At 42.0% G+C, this 16,623-nt stretch overlaps 1 protein-coding gene across 1 annotated transcript in view; it reads left to right on the top strand.

The window, feature by feature from the left end:
• Positions 1-16,623, top strand: part of ARHGAP8 (Rho GTPase activating protein 8) — a 71,221-nt gene that overhangs the window by 13,804 nt on the left and 40,794 nt on the right. The window contains 3 exon segments of the mRNA XM_069003781.1: positions 13,297-13,344; positions 13,347-13,383; positions 16,390-16,521. Of these exon segments, the coding sequence (XP_068859882.1) occupies positions 13,297-13,344; positions 13,347-13,383; positions 16,390-16,521 (217 nt within the window).

Below are 16,623 nucleotides of genomic sequence, written 5' to 3'. Positions count from 1 at the left end.
CTGTTTTGAAGGAGAAGTTTCAATCTGTTTGCCTGAAAGCAAACTCAGGATTATTTTTCTTTGTGGCAAAAAGGAGGGGACATATAAGCATATCAGATTCATCAAACTTCCTTATTTTCTGTGGTTGGCTGCTATAATATGATTGCTGACAACTTTTTGCAGTACCTTGTTCTGAATATGTGCTTATTTTGTTGGACTCTGTTTCTGCTGCTTGTGCTTTTATAAACTGCCAGTTACATCCTTTTATGTATTAAACAGAAATTTTAATGGAATCCAAGTCTACCATTGTTTTAAAACTTTATGTTCCTCCTGAGCCTTTTGTTGCTTTTCTATTTAAAGACTTCAGGTATCCAGGTCTTTGTAGAGACTGTCCATATTTTTTTTCAAGATCTAATTGATTTCATGCCCCTTGATTTTGAACCAGTGTATTAGAAACTGATTAGAATAGGATGTGGATCAGACTGTCAAAGGTAATTTGTAATTTAGTTTTTTCAACATGTAAGAGAATAAGGAGGATATAAGAATATAATAAGAAGAAATTGTAGTGAATTATCTAATAAGCCTAATGTAGCTGTAGAGATGGGTCACGACAAATATATACACTGACAACTCCAGGCAATGGCAAATGCGCCCTTTATTTCTATAAGGCCTCTTTTATGCAGCGGTTAGGCACTCGTGCTGTGTCTCTATTTACTTCTACGTTAACACCCCATAAAACTACTGGTTACTTGCAGCTAACACCCATTAGAAAACAATTCTAAGCGAATAACAGCCTCCCTAGTGCATCTGTGCATTCTTCATCAGTTGTTTATGGTTTCTTGCTTCTTATTGATACTAGGCTTCTCACGGGTAAAATCAAGTTCTCAAGGGTATATAGGGATTGTGTCCAAGTCGATGTCTGTGAGACTTTCTGAACAGCTGTCAGCTTCCACAGCCTAAGACACAAGTTCTAATAATTTTCAGTCATATCAGAGACAGCTTTGCTACTTCTTGCAATACCTCCAGGAGCAGGTCTGTGGTATGTAAATTGCAGTGCCACAGGAAAGAACTGTGTTCAAAGATTTTTTTTTCCTTTTCTTTAAAGATTTACTTTGTTCAATTTTTGAATTTCTGAAGTGTATTCCTGAAACCAGTATCTCTGACTTTCTTCCAGGAGTATCCCTTCGGGGAAAGCAACAAATCAATTGGAGATACCCAAGACCTGGGCAGATTTCACAAAGGAAGCTGAGGGCTCTGGTTCCTGACCTATTTGTAGCACAAGAGCAGATTTTAATGTGGGCTTTTTACTTTACAAAGCATGTCCAAACCATTTGGATGTCGTCATGTTTTCCTCTTAGTAGCTAGAAGAGAAGCTCCAAAGTAAAGGCTGCTATCTATGGAAAATATTTTCTGCTCTAGTGAAGAGGAAACTTGTCTGAGTGATTGAAACTTTGGTTCAAATCTTTCAGGCAGAAGTTGAATTTGGATTTTCCAAGTTCTGCATGCATTTTTCTCAGAATGTGAAAGGAAATAAATCCTTATTTACTGCATTTCTCTCTTTGAACATTAGACTGTAAGTTATAGTGTCTTTCTTAAAGACGAAACTGAGTTAATGATATCAAAATGTATGGACATACTTTCTTGATGAACTTGAAAAAATATAATGCATCTCCTTTAAACATAATTTCTTGAGCAACAGGCTCGCTAAAATAAATGATGACTTAAAGTGCCAAATTCAGATGAGAATGTGAACTCATTTTAGATTTGGGTATCACAGGTCGTTCTACACCTGAATACACCTCATGTAAAAGAAAAGCCTAGGCTGCTTCCCCTTTTCTAAGTAAATTTAAATTATATTCTGTTTCTATTTGACTATTCTGTTGTTTCTTTGCTTTCCTTAAATTTTGTTTTATGCTTTCTCTGAATTATCAAAATAGTTGGTTTTGCATCACTGAAAGTAGTTTTGATGTTCAGCGCCCTTTTCAGACTAGTCCAGAGAGTCAGCCAGAGCTGTATGGACATTAGAGAGCCTGACTTTAGGAATTACTTTAACTCATCCTCATTTCAACTTACTTTACAGACCTTAAGAGGAGCACAGATGAAATGAAAATAATTAAGTACATCAGAAACCAAGCTGTCTCTTTGCTTTCATCTGATCCGAAAAAAAGGTCTTATGGCAAAGTATTTTCCTTATACAAATTTTAAGAGAAAAACTACTCATGGAGAAATCTTTGATGAAGAATCTTGGCTTTCTGAGGGGAATAAGGAGGTTCCTGATGTGGGAAGTCTCCTGAAAGTTTGCTTATAGTCATTCTTGTTTAGGAAGACACCTGAGCATGTACTTGATTTTAATTGCAGTTTTAGCACTTTCCAGAATGAGCCAGGTGCAGTACAGGTGCAATCCTCTCATAGGAAGTTGGTTTCTAAGTACACATGGACATGAGTAGAATCCAGAGGAATGAATACAAAGAAGAAACTTTGTGAAATCAAAAAGAATTGACTCTTGAAATTTAGAGTTGGTGTAATTCTCCGTATTTCCATGGTGGTTCTGGTCTCTGTCCCAAAGAATAAACATTCCAGTGGCTATTTTAATACTTCATCCTTAAGCTGCATAACATATGGTGCATTACATTTTCATATCATCAGCTGAGGTGACCAATGCCAGGGAAAGAGGTCTCATCTCTATACCCAAAGTTAGAAGCTTCTCCTGTTAATATTGAGACTCAGCTGTGTTATCTTGACTGTTTTTTCTTAACTGGCTAAGAAGTTTCCCATTGTGGATGGACAGAGACTCACAGTGGATTAGTTGTGGGTGTATTTACTGTCCGTTACTCAGCCTAGGCAAAACACAGATGTTTCACAATGACTTCTTGATGACTTTGTATTTCCATGAATTGTAGAGAGTAGGAAGCTTGAAACCACAGTTTGTCTCACCATTTACCAGTGTGTAATTGAAGTTTAAGTTCATTTCCCTAGCTTAAATTCTATTAAAGAAACAAATATGAGAGCAAGTGTTTTCACTGGTGTGTCAAGTCCCCTGGATTTTGACCCTACTTCTTTTTCCATTGAAACCCATCAGAAAACTTCTGTTGACTTGAGGATCTTGTTTTGCTGTAAAGTGATCATAACAAGCTTCGGTAAATTAAAATATTTCACTTTTCACTTGTAAAATAGTAATGTTTAACATCATCAGAACAAAATCTCTTGAAAAAGTAATGTTAAAATTACAGCATTTGAAATATCTCATTTGTGAATTGGAATGAGCTCTTTCATTAGAAAAAAAATCTTTCAATTTGCAAGAAGCAGTTAGGAAATGCTGTGCATCCAAATTGTTAATTAAAAAAAGGTACCATCTCCTTCACCTCTTGCCCTGCCCTGTGTCTTACTGTAACATTTTTTTCCTACTGCCAAGTTTGATATCGAAAGTGATGTATGATTCGTGTCTCAGTGAAATCCAGACAAATAAATCTGCAGTAAATAGGTTGTGTTATAATGTATGTAAATCTCTGTGTAGACAGCCCTCTCTCCACACCTGTTTTTGCTCATCATGCACAGGGAGGAGGCTGTTTCTGTACTGTGTTTCCAGGAGTGGCTCCATGACCACACAGCTCATAATCCTGAGCCTGCCCAGGAATGTGGCTGTGAGACAGCAAGTGCCTGATCCAAATGCAGGAGCCTTCTACCCATGTGTGAGCAAAGACTATCAGACCTTTCATCTGCACGAGGGGTGTTTAGAAAGGTGTAGGTAGTTGGCTGGAGGAGTGTGAGTGCCCTCAATCTTTGGGAATGTGCCCTGAGTATTTGGAGCCCAAAACCAGTGCAGAGAGATCAAGGGAGGAACACATTTTCCATGGAGGGTAAAAGAAGTTTTGATCTGAAGATGTCTGGTGACATTAAACTGGGGAATAAAGTAGGTTAACACAAAACTACACATTTGACCTGAAAATGAAACATCAAGGAGCAAATCTGAAATTGCAGTTCCTTTTTCCTTTGTTCCCAGTAGAAGATGAAGCGTCTTTCAGTTCTAAGTTGTTGGGAAGTATGGGTTTCTGGTAGAAAAATACAATCTGATCAGGTTTTAAATCATCATACTTCCAGTTACACTCTTCTTTGTGTTTGCCACTCTCCATTTTACTTTTCAAACTTTCATGTCTTTGGGTAAAAATTCTATCCATAGAATGCAGACTGCATTGGACAGGAAAGCAAATGTTCTGGCACATGCAAAAGGCATTTTCCAAGGTCACTGCCTTTCTGAGGGAGCTTTACTGTGCTCATATAAATTATTATTTCTAACAGATAAAATACCTGGAGTGCATTGTAACAGCAATTTTTTCACAAACAAGCCATGATTTAGAAAGAAATCATATTAATGTTTTAATTTTAATACATCATTCATATTAATACATGTCACATTATAATGCCTTTATAAGTACTCTGAGAATATAAAACAAGACACTTAACTTCAGGAAATAAGTTATGGTCTGTTTAAGAGCAATCTGTGGACATACCTGAGTACATATAATTGTGGTGTTGCATGCTCTTTAGTGGTGCTCAAGCACCTTATTGAACCTAGGAGTCAGAGTTCATTTTTAGTGTAGGAAGGGACATCAGACCTTGTGGTATGAAAAAAACCCCTTTGAGGAAGATAAAAAAAATAAGTAGCCAGCCAAAAAAAGAACAGGAGAAAAGAGTCAGCCAGCAGAGAAATCTATGTTTTGTCTAAAACTACAGGACTGAAGTGATAATTACCAATATTCAAGCTGAAATAGATCTTTAGAGGTTGTTAAAACAAATAGGGAAAGGTTCTTTGTTTTTTAAATTTAAAAAAAGAAAGAAGTAATCTTCTGTGAAATAAGAGTGGGGTGGCTATCAGAGATAATCCAGCTGTAGCTGTCAAGCTAAATTATTACTTCATCATTTTTTCTCAGTAAAGACAATAATCTGAATATCATTAGGAAAGCTTTTTAAGTCCTCTGTGTGATGCTCATCTGAAATTTACCATATAACTCTTGTCACTTGGGAAAGACATGTTCAGGTTGGAGCAGAGTAGAGAACATCAATGTCAGGGAGAGATAGAAGGTATGACCTGTTTACAAGCAGTAGAACATGGGCAGGGAGGGAATGTGGTTATTGCCTGGAGTCCTTTGGGATGATAAATAGTGCTGAATGAGAAGCACCGCTTCAGCTGAACGATGTTGTCACAAGAACAAATTTGTACAAATTGAAAATGACTTTCAGACTGGAACTGAGAAAATGGGTTGCTAGTTGTCAAATCAGTGAGCAGGAGAAGCATGAAACTGAAAAAACCTAACTGGATTTTAAGATAAAGCTTGACAAATCAATGGAAGGATTATCTGGTACAGTTCCTTGTGATGACACAGGATTGGAATTGATAATGCAGAAGATGTCTCCCAGTCCATGCTCATATGTGAAAAGTAATTGCTAATCTCATCGCTTCCCTCTCTTTTCTCCTTTGGCACCTAAAATGGAATGGGTTTAAATAGATGCTGTTCTGTAGATACAAAAATGCTGCTAGTGAGGATTTTCTTGCTATTTTCTAAGTCTGTGAGAGACTTTTCTCTCTCACAGAAGAGGTAGCAGGGAATGTAAACAACCAAGCCACCTGCAACCTTGAAAAGTCTTGTTTATGGTCTAGTAGAAAAATATTTTGACAATGGATGTTTTAGGATTTTGGCCAATCACCCCCAAGGGTGATCCTTTGTCCAATTAGACTATGAAGAAAAAAGTCTATAAAGAGTTTGTAAAATAATTAAATAGATCAATCTTGCTGCACAATTCCTGCCTGCTGGATCTTCTCTCCTCCTCTTCCCTATGGCTGCAGGACACAGTGATATACCCTAGGGCCCAGGCCTGCGGTAATATTTGGTGCTGCCCAACGTGATCTGCACTCTCTGACGTGTCCTGCATGCTGCGAGCCAAGCCAAATTCCTCTAGAGGTACGCTGTTCCCCTTCCCCCCGGGACCAGGAAGTCCGACAGGAAACAGGAAATGGCGAACAGTGGCTCACAAATGCCGCTGTGGTACTGGTCTGGAAAGGTGTGTTTAGCATAATGCATACCTCCATTCCTGAAAACTCAGTTCAGGAATTATTAGACTGGGCTACTTTAAAAGGGATTTCCATGGACAGAGATACTGCCCTGGACATTGCCTTATGGCAGGAACTTGGCTGTGCTGTCTGACACGAGCCAGCAGCATTAGAATTATACAAAACCTGGCGTTCGTTATTTATTCTGCTGACAGACCTTGACTGTGACAGCAGAGCTGGATCACCTATTTCGGTGATGAGTGACGGAGGAATGTCCGAGGGGGACCCCACTGACTGGGCTTCTGGGACAAATGATGGTGGATTCGGAAAAAAACCCCCGGCTCCACAGGCAGAGCCTGCGCTGCCTCACCCTGCACAATTGCAGGACTCTGCGGCCCCTAGGGACCCTGTGCCGGCAGAGGCGGGGGGGTTGGGGCAGCGGGAGGGCGCACAGCCTGCCTTACCCCTCAACTTGAAGGCAGCCATGACTTATCCAGGGCCGCAAATCAGAGGCTTAGCGAATTGGACCCCCAGAGCGGCTCCTAGCTCGGTTGCGTATGCACCTGGATCTAACTTCTTAGCAGGCATAGCGCCAGGCATGAGTGCACCGAGACTGCCAGGCTCTGGTCCGCTGCCCTCCTTGGCGCTGGACTGTTCTGCGCAGTCGCAGAACCGAGCCATCGACCTTTTAATACAGCATCTGCCTTTGCTGGCAGAGTTACCGAACCTATCCCGAAGGATGGAGGACCTGTTCAGCTGGCTAGAACAGCGGATGCCAGAGCCACCTTGCTGTGCGGGGCGTGCCGAGCCCGCGCCACCTGCGCCACCCTCGGGAGATGCGGCTCCAAACCAGGAAGCAGTACGGCCAGCGGCGAACCCGGAAGCAGCGCTGCGGCGGGAAAACCCAGAAGCGGCGGTGACTGCGGAGTGGTGACTAGAGACGGCAGCGCCGGGCGCGGCCGTGGAGCACAAGCCAGCAGCAGCGCCGCCCACGGCCGGGGAGCACGAAACAGGAGTGGTTTTGGCAGCGACCGCGCCGAACGTGGCTGCGGTGTGAGAGACAAGCGCGGCGCCGAGCGCGGCTGTAGCCCCAGAGACGGTGGCAGCAGCTCCAGTACCAGTTTGGTCGGGACTGGCTGAGACAGCATCCCATAAAGAGGCTGCTGTCCAAACTGCAGCACAGCCAACTGCAGTCTGTGCTGTCTGTTCTGCCTCTAGTGAACTTAGCCAAAGTGCCACTCTCTGTCCATCTCTGTTCTCTCCCAGCACCTCAGAGTTGCCTTTGCCTGATGATTCATCGTCAGGCAGTGAGGCAGATGAGGTGCTGGCCCCAGGTCATCAGGCGGCTGTACCCGGGCGGCAAAGAAAAAGGCTGCGCCGGTCTCGCCCCTGGACCTTTCAGGACTGCACGGTAACAGTGCATCCGACCCACTACAGCTGCTTCTTAGAGTCAGTTAAGATGCGGGCGTTGAAGGAGGGTGACTGGAGATTATTGGAAACCCTTGGAATGCCAAATAGATCTGAGGATTCTGGAGGTAACCGGGGAGCTGTTAAACCCACAGGCTGTGCCAGAAGTTCAGGATGGTAGTGACTCCCCAGAAGGGGAGACCCAAGCTTTCCCAGTGTATAGGGCTCTCCCAAATTCAGGGGAGCATGACAAGCATGAGGTAATTGCTTGGAAAGTTGCCCAGGACCTGCAATCCAAGGTGGCACAATATGGGCTAGGTTCTGTTGAGGTTATGCAGATAATAAGGGTGATAAATACAGATTTGCTTTCTCCATTTGATATCAGACACTTAGGTCAAATTCTATTTCAACCGGTACAATTTACAGTTTTTGAGAAAACCTGGAGAAAGCTGGCCAACAAGGCTGCATTAGGGAATATTCAGCTCCCTGCTGCCGATCCTAGATGGACAGCAGGAATGGATGCTTTGATGGGGACTGGTCCCTTCTCTGATCCCAGTCTACAGGGTACTTTGTCCTCTAGCGTCCTGCAGCAAGCTCAACAGGTCGGCATGGCTGTCCTGTTGAAAACCATAGAGTTGTCTGCGCCCAGAAAGCGATATACTGAAATAGTTCAAGGGAAATCAGAGTCATTCCTCTCCTTTGTAGAGAAAGTTGCTGCTTCTCTCGAGAAGCAGGTTGAGGATGATGGGTTAAGACAGATGTTGTTAAGGCAGTTAGTGAGAGATAATGCAAACGAGGAGTGCAGAAAAATCATAGATGCCTTACCAGGGGATCCTGAGGTAACAGACATGGTCGAAGCCTGCGCTAAGGTGGGTTCTGGGAACCAGAAAAGGTCTGCTTTGGCTGCGTTCCTGCAGCCTGTTCACGCATCTTCTGATCATGAACCAAAGCAACCAAAACACGCGAGAAAATGGAAGTGGCCTAAGCTAAGCCAAAAAGAAAACACACCGGTCCCCCAGTGCAAGAGGTGTGGCAGGCCAGGGCATTGCTCAGACTATTGTAGATCCCTGACTCATGCTGATGGTCGGCCGTTGTTGGGAAACTTCCGCCGGGGTGCAAGGAGGGGGAATTGCTCCCCAATGCAGTTGCTCCCCCAGAGAGTGGCACAGGTACAGGCCCAGGCCTACCCATCCACCCTAGAGATGGCACCCAGGGATCAGACAGCACCCAGGGATCAGACGGTTTTGACATCCACACTGGAGCCCCAGTCGTCTTAGACTCTAGCGGTATTTATAAGGTTCCCTTGGACGCATATGGACCCTTAGCCCAGGGATCCAGTGCAATGCTGTTGGGAAAACCTGACGTTACCCATCAAGGATTTTTAGTGCACTCAGGAGTTATTGATGCTGACTTTAAAGGTCAGATTTGCGCTATGGTCTCCATGCAAAAACCCCCTGTAACTATTCCTGAAAAGACCTGACTTGCTAAATTAGTGCCTTTTAAGTCTTGTGTCCCCAGGATAGAACAACAAACTCACGAAGATAACGGCAGTGGATCTACGGGACTTCCGCAGGCCTTCTGGACTGCAGACATCTCTGACCAAAGGCCACAGATGACATGTACCCTGATCCTGCCGAATGCCCGTCCACCCCGAATTCAGCTTCAAGGTTTGATTGATATGGGTCCTGATGGAACTGTCATCTCCTTCTCTGCATGGCCTCCCTCATGGCCTTTAGCCCCAGTGGGATCGGCCATCGCAGGATTAGGAGGAACCACACAGAGCTACTTAAGCGAACGGCCTGTGGTGGTGAAGGACTCAGAGGGGCACCCAGCTATGATTAGGCCTTATGTTGCTACCACTTCCCTTAACCTTTGGGGACGGGATGTGTTGGCAGCTTAAGGCATATGGATTGGGACAAATTTTTAGCAGGGGTCACTGTGTGTAAGGGTGCACAGTATCCTACACTGCCTTTGTGGTGGTTCATTAACACACCAATCTGAGTCAGACTCTGCTCAGTTAGTTGAATTAAGGGCTGTTATCATGGCTTTTCAATGATTCTCACCAGAACCTTCGAATCTGGTTACTGAAGCCGACTAGCAAAAGCTTTGTATACAATTAATCACCTTACAGTAGCACAAAATTCAAATAATCCTGTTATTCTGAATCATTTTCTCTCATTGCCATCTGCAGGTGAGAGACACAACTGCCCCGGACAAAAGCCTGGGTACGGAATTTACTCACTAACCAGTGGGAAGGCCTGCATGAGCTTATCGTTTGGGGTCGTGGGCATGCTTGCATTTCCACAGATACTGGGGTACAGTGGCTACCTTCAAAATGCATTCGCCCTGACCTACGGCACCAGAGGCAGAACAGGCAACCTCCAAATGATGGCCAGAATGCCAACCATCCAAATGGCGACCAGAATGTAGATCATCAGCGTCATGACTCTTCAGATGATGACCAGGATGTCAACCATCAGGCAGATGGTCCTTCTACAAGCAGAGACTGGGATGGTCCTTCCACAAGCAGAGACTGAACTTTAAATTTCTTGTTACAGAGTCAGATAGTTAAAGCCTTAAGGACATATTTAGAATTAATAACTGATGTAGATTTCTATTTAGGATTAATAGTAGAGTTGTTATCTTATAAAACAAAAAGGGGGAATTGCAGATACAAACATGCTGCTAGCGAGGATTTTCTTGCTATTTTCTAAGTCCGTGAGAGACTTTTCTCCCACGCAGAAGAGGTAGCAGGGAATGTAAACAACCAAGCCACCTGCAACCTTGAAAAGTCTTGTTTATGGTCTAGTAGAAAAATATTTTGACAATGGATGTTTTAGGATTTTAGCCAATCACCCCCAAGGGGTGACTGATCCTTTGTCCAATTAGACTATGAAGAAAAAAGTCTATAAAGAGTTTGTAAAATAATTAAATAGATCAATCTTGCTGCACAATTCCTGCCTGCTGGATCTTCTCTCCTCCTCCTCCCTATGGCTGCAGGACACGGTGATATACCCTAGGGCCCAGGCCTGCGGTAATACTGTCCTATTATGACTGTCGAACTGGACAAGGCAAATACAAGATTTTTTTTCTTAGTGTGAAATATGTCAGGTGGGGACAGCCACCTCTTCCTCAGTTGAATGAAGGGAAGTATATGGTATCAGTGATGGGTTTTCATGGGAAATGTGTGTTTGCAATGCTGGAAAGTGTTTTGTTTGTGCAGATGAAGTAGTTTGATCAATGATACAAATTAGCATGGTTTAAGGTGTCTGAAGCTGTTCTACCCAGTTATCATAATAATGCTCATATGATTTTATGTATTCATAAAATTTTCTGATTCTGTTGCAGATTTAATTTCCCCCATTTTACTCTTTTTTGTTTATTCATTACAGCTACTTAATTGGGGGTGAAAGGGGAATAACAGAATTATAAATAATAACCCCAATTCTTGACTTTCTCTTACTCCTACTGATATCAAAGCCAAACTTTGGTGTTTTAGTGGAAATAGAAGCATAGGAAATAGAAGTGGAAATAGAAGAAGGATATTAAATATCCCTTAGCTGGAACATGGAAATTAGACCAAGAATGTATTAAATGTGATGAATTTAGTCTAACTGTTTTCTGGAATGTTTCTGTATTCCTTTAAAAGGAATGGTATCATTCATGTAGATACAAGTTAAAATCTTAACACTTCACAGTCTTCAATGCCGAATGACCTTTAGTATGAGCATGTGTCATGGGTTACCATAGCTACGGAAGTGATTCTTTTGCAAAGAGGTGCTTACAGCTTCCTCTATGACCTGACAGAACCTATCAACTGGCTAGTTTGAATATTGACAATTTTTTAAGCCGCTTAAAAAGCTTGACACGCCTCTGTGGTCCACATTTAAGAATGAACAAACCCCAGGAAATCTCTCTCTTGCTTCCGGCCTTGGGACAGGTAACTGGGCAGGGCCTGTGAGGGCCAGCGGGGCCAGGCTGGGCCCTGCTCAGCCCGGGCCAGGCTGGGACACAGCCATCCTGGAGCCGTGTGGCCCTGTTCCATCCACGGCCCTCTCCCATCCCTGTTATGTGCAGACGGTGCGGCCCGGCTCTACACACCCCCCCCTCCAGTGCGGCTGAAGATACAACTGAAGCTGCCCGGCAAAGATCATGCAACCAACAGTGATAAGCGAACTCCAACTGCAAGGCCCAGGTGAGATTAACCCTTTTAGTGCTGTAAGTTTCCTCCAGAACAGATGAAGCCTGCAGACATTAAGTAAAGAAAGAAGAGCTGAAACCCTGAGGGAGGAGAAAGAGGAGATGCTTAGAAGCTGAAATTCTGTTGTAAAGCTATGGTGGTGATAGACTATGATATATCAGAGTACCCATTGTAATTTCATGAAAGCATGGTGGGTTGGAGCATTCAAACTGTATTTGTGAGCAAAAGTACCTGTGATGAAATAAGCAAATGCTGAAGCAGCTGTAATTTGATGAGAAGTTTGAACAGGAAGAGATGGAAATGATGAGGACTCTTGCTCCAATCAGAAGGAGAAGACCTATGTTCCTAGAGATGCTCCCAGAGATAGTCCTAGAGATGTAGATGATGAGGACCCTTTTGCTCCCAGGGAAGGGGGAGGGCGTCTATTCTTAGAGATGAAGATGCTCCCAGAGATGGGTGAAGACAACCTTTGTTTTTGAACAGCTCAGCCTTAAAATGGTACCCCAGTAGCTCAAGATTGGACTCTTGAAAGCAGTTGTGGGGAAAGCTGTAAGTCGGGGGAAGGGACTCTGACATGCGAGTAGAGAACCAACCCAGGTGGCAGTCTTGTGATACTGAAGCCATGAGAGAACTTCTTGTGGAGATGTCTCCATAGCATGAGCAAGAGACTCCTCTCCCTAAGTGAACTGAAGAAGGTTATTATAGAAGTGGTAAACTGACTGAAAATCTCAAGGGTTGTCTTTTTACATTGTCAGTGGGAGAAGGGAGAAAGGTGGGGGAAGGAGAAGTGTTCTGAAGGTTTAGTCTAATTTTTTTTTCTTTCTTTTAGGTCTGTTAATAAACTTCTTTATATTCTTTTAAGTTTTGTGCCTGCTTTGCTTTCTCCTAATTCTTATCTCACAGAAGGTAAATAAGTAAGTAATGAGTATTTTAGACCAAACCACTACAGCATGACATAACCTCTGTTTGGCTTTGGGTGTGGGGTGTTTAACTTGGGTGTGGGGTGGGCATGGCACGAACACCAGCCTTGTCTGTACAGACAGTGTGGGTGAAGATGTCATGAGTCAAAGAGCAAATGAACTTGAATGCAGCAATACGTGCTTTGTCAGAGGGACTAAGGGATGTATACCTACAGATCTTCAGGTTAGGCAAATCATTCTTGTATGCCTTGCCCCTTGCCTGTTGTGTTTTAATGTGATCTTAGTGTAGCAGTGCTTCTGAAAGAGAGTATCTAAGAAAGCTTAAGTTGGTTAAAAACATCCAACTTAACGTATGTGACAAAGCAGATGCCAAAAGTGCTTGTGTTCTAATGTATTTCAGAAATAATGCATGAGGAGTTTGAAAACATGTTATTGCCAAGACTACTAAGGAAAGCAGGCCAGTTTTCTTCCACAGCTGAATGCTCCAGGAGGATCTAAGTGTTCCCTGTCTGGAGCTGAGCACAACCACCACTATTTGCATATGACTTTCTGAGCTTTGCCTTATTATTTGCCCAACTTTCTGCAGGTAATATGTGACTGGGCAGTGAAGTTTCATGGGCTGTTCTGGGTAATAACAGGAGATAGAGGTAGCCCCAATATCAGAAGATCCATGCCATCCTTTCAGATACCCAAGGTCCCATAAGTAAATGAGTATTGTCTTTACTAACTGTTTTGTTTGCCAGGTGATGACAGTTCTGGAAGGAAGTTGATTGCCTTCAGCTGCTGCCGCATTCCCCATCCCATCAGCTCAATCATACAAGGTTGCTTGAGTAAGTTGCTTTTAATCTCCTGCATGGACTACTTTACACAAGAACTTCTATTAGCTTGCTGCCAGGGGGATGAGCTTTCAGGGAGGAGAAGCAATAGGCAAGGAGTGAAATGACAAAAGGATGTTAGACCTACTAGTGTTAATACTAAGTGAATGAGATGTAGATTAAACTGCCAGTTAACTCACCTGTAGTCTCTACTGGAAGAACCAATTTATAATTGCTGTCTTGATTTTATTGACAAATTCTTATTGTATTAAAAAAAAATCATGATGTGGACCAATGAAAGAGAAATTCTAGAAATTTAGTGCTGCATACATATATTCTCATGAATAGCTGTGTTCGCTTTAATTTGCTATACTTCATCTCCTAAATCACTCAGGAAGAGTGCTGTTTAGTTATTTGCATCTTAGTGGGTTTTCTATTTTATAAAGTTATCTGCATTATGTTCAGTACATTATGCTTAATATTTTTATATGTATATAATTTTGGTTTCTTTATGTTAAAAGGGGTTGTGAATATGTAAATTAACAACATTCCTCCTTATAAACTTGCTGCAGCAAGGTACCAGGACACGTTTCTGCCTCGTAGTTTGTCACTGCAAACTGTTTTGTCCTGAGAGTCCTGTCCTTATTAAGCATTTTAAATCTATTTGGAGCTCTTATACAGCCTCCATTGCCAAAATTTTTGAGTACCTTTCAACCCCCACCATTGGAAAGGAGAGAAATGCTGTTGTTTCAACTTCTCAGAAGTGGAGAGGGATTAAAAGACAGGTTACTTAAGAAATGATTTTGAGAGCATGTTGCTTCATTTTTTATGCTCTTCATAGCACATTTTCCTGTATCTGAGCCCACATCAAGTTCACTTGGAAAATCTGTCCTAAGAGAGAACTGAAGGCAAATGTTGAATGTGAAGGTAGTAATATAGCTATCAAGGGATCTGGTTTTAGGTAATTAGACTCAGATGTTGAATTCTGAAAAAAAGATGTAGGCAAAGAGTAGGCCCTGATTGCTAGATATTTTGTGATGAAGTCACTTAAAGAATTGATTTGGTAAAGCTTTTGTAATGTCCCTGCAATTCTGTTACAGTCTTGGAACAGGTAATTGACTGTAGAAAAATACTGGTTATTATATGCCCCCAAAATACTCTCGGTTATTTTTAAAAATAAATGTTTTCTGGATGCAATGTAACAAGGAATTTACATGCTGTAAAATAAAACACAAGGCACTCTGTATCAATATCTGTTAAGGTGTATTTTAATTTCAAACTCTTAAAAAAAAGTCTTGATTGACTGTCACTACTATTTTTTCCATTAAAATACCATTAATACTTAAATCAGGGATCAAAACAGCATTATAATAATTGCAGCGGCAATCCTTTTCACAATATACTTGCAGTCTAAGATTTACAGTACGCTGAGGGAATAAGATAAATGAAGCTGTGGGAGTACAGGGTAAGAAGTGAAGGGCTTTTCTATGCAAAGGGAGATAGTCAAAGTGTTCTTCATATTTGCAGATAGTCACAGCCCAGTAAATGGCACATGGAACTATCTGCTTTATTGAATGAAAATCACATGCAATTAAGAGGAGTAGCTGGGCCTGTTGCAGAATAAGAAGATAGCATTGAGAATAACATGAGAAATTCGAAATCTGACATAGCAAGGAATGAGGCTAGAGTGCACTGCTCCATCATTGCTTTATTTGAGTCATTGAGCTGTGTAATAGGCCATCCCGTATTCTCAATTGTAGGAGAAAGGGAATGAGAATCATCTTAAACGATACTGTAAAAGAATGAACACACAGCAATCTGCTTATAAGACATGCAGTATTATTTCAAGATGGGATACATAGTGTAGTTCTTTAAATTAATTTTAAGGGATTTAAATTAAATTTAAGGGAAATGATGTAGGAACTCAGTCCCCACAATGCAAACAAGGGGAAGAAAAATATATTCAAGAAGAGCAGTTTAATTAGGGGTAATGGATTTTTCAAGGATTTAGAAACTTTTAAATTGAAAGGAAAGCCCAAAATGTAATCTTTATTGTTTTGAAAATGCAGAATGACACTGTTTGCTTGTCTAAAAGGAAGAACTTTACAAAGACTGAAAAAAGCAAGCTAAAAGTCGCTTTTAGTTAAAATGCATCTCTTAAAAAAATTTCTTGACACAGTCCCATATTCTCTTCATTTTTAAGTGATTCATGAGCACCATATTTTTTGTAACTAAATATGTTCTTTAAAATTTCAGGCGTGGCAACAATGTGGAATTATTTGCTACTAGAGCAAGATGAACTTCTTAGATAAATACTTTGAAGCAAACAAGAATTTCCAGTCACAACCATTCTGTGCAATGTCCTGGGTTGAGGTGTATTCTATTACCATCCTCATGAGCTCTGGAAATCAGGTGGGACAGTGTTTCCTTGCCTCCTCCCCCCAGACTATCTTGCTCTTAATGGCCCATCATTGTCCTGCAGCATGACTCAGAGATAACTCCCTCTGGACTATCTTCTGTTAATGAGCCTAATCATCACTTGGCCTCATGACTCATTACCCTATTGTGAGATGCTCCACCCAGAGAGAGGAACCAAGCATCCCATCGTGGATATAATCTGGGACTCTGAACACCAGAGACACTCTTTCCACTGGATTTCCAGAGGACAGGAGCTACACAGCCACCACTGGACTTTCTGAGGAGGAGCAGACCCCTTCTACCACAGGATCACCACTTCAGAGGACTGCAGCCACCATTCTACCAGACTGCTACCACCACCCTGCCTAACAGGGACTCAGGTTGTATCTTGACTCTGTCAGTGTTTTCTTTTACTTTCTTTTCCTTTTACTTTCTTTTCCTTTCCTTTAATTTCCATTAAATTGTTATTCCGACTTGGTGCCTCCCACTGGTTTGCTTTCAAACTAGCACATGCAAAAATAGCACATTTTCTTTCCCAGTTACTGCTTCAAAAATCGCAACCAGTAAACTGTCTTAAAACCAAAGTGTTATCTTTTTCCTCAGGTACTTAAAGTATACTCTGGACCAGTATGTAGAAAATGATTATATGGTTGTCTACTTTCACTGCAGCCTGAAGAGTCTGAATAAACCATCTCTGAAATGGTTACAAACAGCCTACAAGGAATTTGACAGGAAGTATGTCTCTAAAAGACTTCATTTACTCTTCAGACTGTGTAATGTCTATAACAAACTTCCATGAAGGAAGTTAGGTGGATCTGTCCTGATCCACCCTCAATT

Source organism: Aphelocoma coerulescens, chromosome 1A, assembly GCF_041296385.1.
Source record: "Aphelocoma coerulescens isolate FSJ_1873_10779 chromosome 1A, UR_Acoe_1.0, whole genome shotgun sequence".
NCBI lineage: Eukaryota > Metazoa > Chordata > Aves > Passeriformes > Corvidae > Aphelocoma > Aphelocoma coerulescens.
The sequence above is the reverse complement of the archived record's forward strand: the minus strand, read 5'-3'. Positions and strand labels throughout refer to the sequence as shown.